Source organism: Chrysoperla carnea, chromosome 2, assembly GCF_905475395.1.
Source record: "Chrysoperla carnea chromosome 2, inChrCarn1.1, whole genome shotgun sequence".
NCBI lineage: Eukaryota > Metazoa > Arthropoda > Insecta > Neuroptera > Chrysopidae > Chrysoperla > Chrysoperla carnea.
In genome coordinates, this window is record NC_058338.1 from 62,773,219 (window position 1) to 62,780,399 (window position 7,181).

At 30.4% G+C, this 7,181-nt stretch overlaps 1 protein-coding gene across 1 annotated transcript; it reads left to right on the plus strand.

Annotated features, from left to right (window-relative positions):
• Positions 1-2,080: 2,080 nt before the first annotated feature.
• Positions 2,081-6,690, plus strand: LOC123292098 (gastrula zinc finger protein XlCGF57.1-like). The gene is made up of 2 exons (XM_044872629.1): positions 2,081-3,191; positions 5,378-6,690. The coding sequence occupies exons 1-2, from the start codon at positions 2,164-2,166 to the stop codon at positions 6,090-6,092; spliced, it is 1,743 nt and encodes a 580-aa protein (XP_044728564.1). The 5' UTR covers positions 2,081-2,163; the 3' UTR covers positions 6,093-6,690.
• Positions 6,691-7,181: the final 491 nt, after the last annotated feature.

Consider the following 7,181-nt stretch of genomic DNA (forward strand, 5'->3'; position numbering starts at 1 on the left):
TACTATAATACATCTCTCCGAGGCTGCTAATACTGTTCTCGACGAGAATATAGTTCACAATCGAGGTTACCCAGATATGTTAATGTTAAAAATATTAATTTAACAAGCTTTACTTCTATCCTTATATGGATAACAAGTTATCTATGTGCTTAGATTTAGATACATATTTGACGTAAGTCAATTGATCAAATGAAGATTGAAGTAATTGATATATCAAACAGTAGGGGTGTATAATTTAAATTTAATCTACAGTATCCATAGTAAATAATTTTGAACGCCGAAATAAAAAAATTTACTAAGGTTGGTACTGGGTCGCTTGCCCTATTATATTTTCGGGCTTGCCTTGATTATAAATATCTCGCTTCTATAGGTAATCTATATCTATAGGTAACATTATATTTTAATTTCATTAAATTCTGAAGAATAGTGGGTGTATGGCCAATCTAGCTGAGCCTTCCAGAAATAATAAATTACCGCTACTGATTTTTAGATACGATTAATATTTACTACATGTGTATTTTAGGTACTTCATTTCACTTTCAAAGCAAAGAATACCAATTACCAACTAGTTTATTTACTGCATACATACCAACAGACGTGTACTTAAATTACTCTGAAGGTATTCAACAATAAACATTATATATTATCTTATCGAAAGATGGAGAAAAGCTGTTCAATTTTTGAATTTTCTGCACAAAGTCGGCCATACTTTTGACAGAAGTCCATAAAGAAAATGAATGAAAAAGTTTAAGAAATTCAAACACCAAGCATATTGTTATGATATCGTAAATTCACGATATTAAAATAAAAATATATTCAAAATTGGCATATTGCATGTTGAAATACAACACCATTACTAAAGCTAAGATCATACGAAAGTCCATAAAGCTCTAACGAGCATTGAAATCGTCTTATTTAAGTAGTAAGTATACACCCACCCGTATAAATAGTTCTGTTTGACCCATATTATGATCTCAAATTAATTTTTTTTAAATATTAAATGCATGTACCTATATTTGAGTTATTTTACTGAGGCCAATCTTGAAAAAAATTTTAGCAAATATATAAATTCGAATCAATTAAATTGTACTATTAGGTGTTCCGTGTTCGAAAACACACTTTGAAGTTTCCAAGGTTGGCCTCGGTAAAATAACTCAAGTATTATACATATTTGTTTTTCGATTCAATGAAAATTTTCATTGATATTTGTGAGTTAACTTTATTAATACCAATTCTATGCCCTTAAGACAATGCTTCCATCATCTTAAACTCTAATTAATATACAGACTCTTTATTAAATTTCCAGGTAAGAAAATTGTTATTGTTTTTGGTATTTATAAAAATACTTTGAATGCGTGAAGGAAACTCATGTAGGTGTATCTTAATCTGTCTTACATATTTGGTTGTATCGTGTGTACATCCAGCGGTGTTTGAAACCGTATGTGTAAATTCTATTTGAACTATTTTAAGCCTACTAGGGAAGGACAGAATTTTGTTTATATACTGCGCGATGTTGAATGTTTTTAATATAACAGGATACACAATATATAGTACACCTTCAGGATAACGCTCGTGATTGGTGTACAAAATTTTTAAGCTCCACCTTAAATTATCATCTTATCACTTCTAATAATGGTGGGTAAAATAAAAATTTTTCCCAAAAATTCAATAATAACTATCTTCTAAATAGATAATCAAGTTTCAATTTTAAAAAAACCATAGTAAACCAAAATTTTTTTATAATATAAAACTAAATCCTGGAAAAATAATTTGTATCATGTATCTGAACCATATTTTTGAGATACCTATCTTATCGATGTTTATGAATGTAGTATGTATTAGTTTTCTATATTGACTACAGAGTGCAGTACAAAAATCAAGCCCAATCATGTTGTCAAATTTAGCAATTAAAATGGCTACAAGATTGAAATGTTATTACTTTTCAAACAAAGTTTAAAAAAATTTATAAAATAATGCAAATATTTACATATATTTACAATCAGTTATATACATTTTGTATAGTATTATTATTTTAATAAATTTTTAAATAATACATAAAAAATATTATGTGAAAAAGTGTACATTTTATTGTTTGTTTAATGGATTGTGAAAACTGAACACAAACATAATTGGTTTTAATGATTTTTTTAACATAAAGTGACAATGTTAGGCACAGTTCGACAATTAACCGAAATGGGAACAGCGGCAAATGTAGCATCTACATTTAGTTATTGGCATACAGGCGATACACCGCGTTCAGATCCTGTTCTTGATATGCCCACACACTTAAATTATGCAGGTGCTTTACAAGATGTTGCGAAATTAAAATCAGTACGACGTCCTGTCTTTTTAATGAATGATAAACAAACACATGATGTATTTGGTATTGCATGCGATAAAAATTGTTCATGTGATGGAAATGATACATCCAAGCATTTTATGACACCACTAGGTCCATTACAATTAACTGCAGAAGAATGTAATGAAATACTTATGAAACGTGCAGCTGCGGCTGCAACACAACAGCCAACATTACAAATGGTTTCAAATATACAAATCACAGCACCCGAAGACCCACCAGATGTGAAGCCAGTTATGAAAAATCAGAATCCAGCGAAAGAAAGACCTTATTCATGTCAAGAATGTGGTAAATCATTCTTATTAAAACATCATTTAACCACACATTTACGTGTACATACAGGGGAACGTCCGCATGCTTGTCCACATTGCGGAAAAGCATTCGCACACAAACATTGCCTGAATACTCATTTATTGTTACACAGTAGTGAGAGGCCATTTCAGTGTCCTGAATGTAAAAAGAGCTTTACATTAAAACATCATTTGTTGACACATACCCGAGTCCATACTCGTGAACGTCCGTTTGTTTGCAATGAATGTGGAAGAACTTTCCCCTTAAAAAGACATTTGGTGACACATTCGAAATTTCATGCTGGTGAAAGACCATTTGTATGCACTGTATGCGGTGAATCTTTTGCATTAAAAGACCATTTAGTAATGCATTCAAGATTCCATGGATCGTTAACGCCGTTTGTATGTCCCGATTGTGGATCGACATTTCAACGTAAATTTGAATTGGTTAATCATGCACGATTGCATGGAAAAAATCCACATCAATGTCCAGTTTGTAATAAGGAGTTTTTACAGAAGCGTACCCTTGTTGCACATATACGGTAAGAATTTTTTATATAAATAGTGTTTTTAAGCGTGACAGAACTTGATTACTTCCAAACCAAGAAGACCGAGTGGGCATTCACTCATATTTAAATTGATGTATACTCTCTCTGTGTCACAAAAAATGCACTGATTACATATAATACTAAATGTAATCCGTGCATTTTTTGCGACACAGAGGTACCAGTTAAATTATCGAAAAGATCAACTTCAACATTTTGCCACTTTATGGTTTACGTTTTTGTCTGCAGTACATACTCACATTATTTTACAGCGTCTTGAAGAGATAACGATTTTAGTAAAGCAGATTTTCAAACTGGCTCATAATTGTAATTTTTCGTACAATATACCTCCCGAGTTATTTTTGGATTTAAATATTCTGGGTCCAGGGGCTTTTAATCGTTGTTTGGATTTGGTGAAATGAATGTGATTCATGCCTTCTTAAGTAAGGCATGCTTTACAATTACCAGATTTCCAATATAGTCCTCGATATTGAAAAATTTTATAATTCATATTTGTTTTATTTTAATGCGATTGATAACATCTTAACGTAAAATTGCTGAGAATTTATTCAAACTTATTATGAAAATCCAAAGTAAGATGTGATACTAAAAATTCGAATAAAATAAAAAGTAATTATCTAGTTGACTGGTTTTAAAATAAATTTTAGCTGTGATTTTTTTCTTGGTGGACTATAATGATCACAAATATACAAAGTAGTGTAATTTATCTACTTGGATTGGAAGCTACGCTTTAATAAGTTCTTTTACATTGAAAAATATATAAGCTGGTTGTTACATAATTGTTTTTTTTTAAATGTTACGTAACATAATATTACGTTGTAAAATCCTTTTTGCCACTTTCAAGCAGCATTTACGGATGTAGTAATTTTCAGGAACTGAATACGTTCTTATATTTGTTTTATTTTAGCGTGATTTAATTATTTTTATTATAATAGATTATTTACTAACTAAATTTCATCCATCTGTTAAATCATCCATGAAAATTTTGAGAAAAGATCTCGCACTCTGTGATAGAAAAATGACTTTTGATTGAAGTTCTAAAAAAACATCGGAAAAAGTTATTTTTAGCATACTGATAAATAAATTTTAAGGCCTCGAGCTTTTTCGACTTATGGTCGATCGAACTTATCAATCTAAGCATTACTTATTAACCGCCGATGAGGATGATACTTTCAAAAAGCATTTTGCAATGAATTTTAAAAACTTTCACCGATTTGCATCAAAACGTATGGGGCTCTTTACTTCCGCATAAAAAACGTTTTCATGTATCAGGTTTAGGTATTTCAATTTATATCATATATTTTAAGCATGAAATATTGAGTATGAAATATGTTGTTAAAAAGAGGTTTTGAAATAGTTTGTTTTGGATATAAAACTCTTCTTTACCATATCGGGATTAAAGATACACTTTGCTACAGATGACTAAAAGATGATACTTCATATCTATTGAGAAGTTCATATAATCGTATTTGAGTCGTTGAACGATAATCGTTCAGTCGTCTAACAAAGTCTTCCTTTAGATGCTTATTATGTGGAATCTGACAGTGTATTTGAGGTAAGATAGTGTGACCAAAAACGAGAAAAATCAAGCATTAACTGGGAATCCTTATAAAAATCTAAAAATTATTAAAAAATCTTCGAAACTACCCAACATTAAAATTGATTTGTATGGTTTTTGTGTTTTAATTGCCATAGACTATGAAAATTTTGTATTCGATTTAGTGAAAAACTAAAAAATAATACGATTATTTAATGTACAGTTTCGGAGATATCGCCTAAATTTCAATGAAAATCAAGTTTCCGGTCAAAAATTCTACCTTTCAATAAAGTATGATCAACTATATTGGAATTTCGAAAATTGATTATTAATGTCACTGTGTACGAGATTAGAATATAAGAAATATATATTTATAAATCTGTCTATCTCGTAAACAAGGGATAGTAGAGCTCAAATATAAAAATTAGTACCGTAAGAGATAATTAAAAATTCAAACATCTTCTAAATGACGTTTACATTTTCAAGATAATAAAAAAAACCTTTTGGAATCGTCATTTAGGATGAAACGTCATTAAGCAGAAATGATTTGCTGTAAACTTACATTTTCTTATTTATACAATAAATTGCAATATAAGTACTAATTGAAATTTATTTTTATGTTTAGTTTACATAATGGCGACTCACCATTCAATTGTCTACAATGTGGTGAATCATTTCGTGCAAAATCGGAGTTAACACAACATACAAAAATGCACAATCCAGAGAAGCCATTAATATGCAGTGAGTGTGGTAGTTGTTTTAATTCACGTGAAGCATTAGCATTACATGTTCGTCTACATTCTGGTGATAAAGCATTGGTAAATGATTTATGTATGTTAACAGCCTCATTACAACACACCCAACAACAATTTCAAACCCAACAAACAAATGGTCCACCCACATCCACAACCAATAACATTCAACATCAGCAACAATCTGTTATAAATAATACTTCGGCATCCGCCACAACAGCCTCGTCCGCCGCATCCAATTTAAACAAACCAAAACCACATATATGTCCACATTGTGGTAAAGCTTTTGCAGCAAAACATGGCCTGTTACAACATAACAAACGGCATCCAGATGGTGGATGTACAATACGTACACATGTATGTGAAACATGTAACAAAGCGTTCTTCCAGAAAAATCATTTAATGTTACATCAACGGCAACATACTGAGCAACATGCTCGGAACGTGTCAGCTGCATCATCGGTTATTATTTCACAACAGGAGGCACAGAATCAACGAATGCAACAGCAACAACAGCAGCAACAGCAGCATCATCATCAACAGCAACAGGTTTCATCGAATCAAGTACAGAATAATTCTCAGAGTTAGTTCTAGATGTCGCCGCGTTTGAATTATGATAATTGTGACGTTATTTTGTATCATCATCGGCTATTTCACAGGTTTATGTATGTCAGTAATTAATTTGTAGTTTTTATTTTTCTTGGATAAGGTTACTATTTTCAAACAGCTGTTTTTTTTATTCTAATCAATAACCCGTAAAATGGGAATCAAAGCTTCGTTATTTGTCTTACGACTTAACTCAGGAATAAAATTTACACTAGTTTTATCAACTTTTTATGAAAAAAAAAGATACTCCAAAGAAAAGAAACGTCTCAGTGAAAAAAATAATACCCTAATATATTAATGATAGCAAAATGAAAACATGTTATGTGATTGTTTCGATTATAAGCAGGTAAAGTTAATGATACGTAGCGAAATATCACATTATCTTCCGTACGAAGCACGTGTGTCGCAAAATCACATCTCTCCTCACTTTACAAAGACTTAACAACAAAGTTCAAATTCCGAAAAACAGAGTGAAATTACTTTTGGAATATCTTCTGTTATTAAGATTTGACACCTTATATTTGATTTCAGGTGTTGTGTTATTATAAATTACACAATTCAAATTCCAATACGAACAGTCAGGCTCCTTGTAAATTTTTAAATAAATCTAAGTTCTCTGAATAATATTTTGATTTATATTTTAGGGGTATGAAACCCTTAAAATAAGTTAAAAGACTGCTTTTGAATGAGTTATAAAATTTTTTAAAGATTCCTTATGTTTGCGTAAATAGAAAGTATAAAAAAATCTTAGAATCATTGATTAAACTAATTTTTATGATGGAAAACAAGTATTCTTTCGTGAAAGTCCCAATTAAAAACTACAATATTTGTTTTTCTTCCCGTATAATAGAATAAAAAATAACAGTAAGTTTCGGGGACATCGAACGAACGACTTTATCCAAAAAAAATTTCAGGATATGAAAAATGTAACGTTAATTTTAATACCTGTCTCGAATTGGCCTAAATGCGATACTAACTCTAGTTTAACAAGTTGAAAAGATAAGTTAATTTATTTTACGGATAATTACGTCACATATCAAACATCCAGATAATATTTTTCTTTTGAATATT

Excerpts from the sequence above, each read along its gene's own strand:
- LOC123292098 (XM_044872629.1), top strand. The coding sequence starts at position 2,164 with ATGTTAGGCACAGTTCGACAATTAACCGAAATGGGAACAGCGGCAAAT. Across the intron at positions 3,192-5,377 it reads ACCCTTGTTGCACATATACG|TTTACATAATGGCGACTCAC; the intron begins GTAAGAATTTTT and ends TTTTATGTTTAG.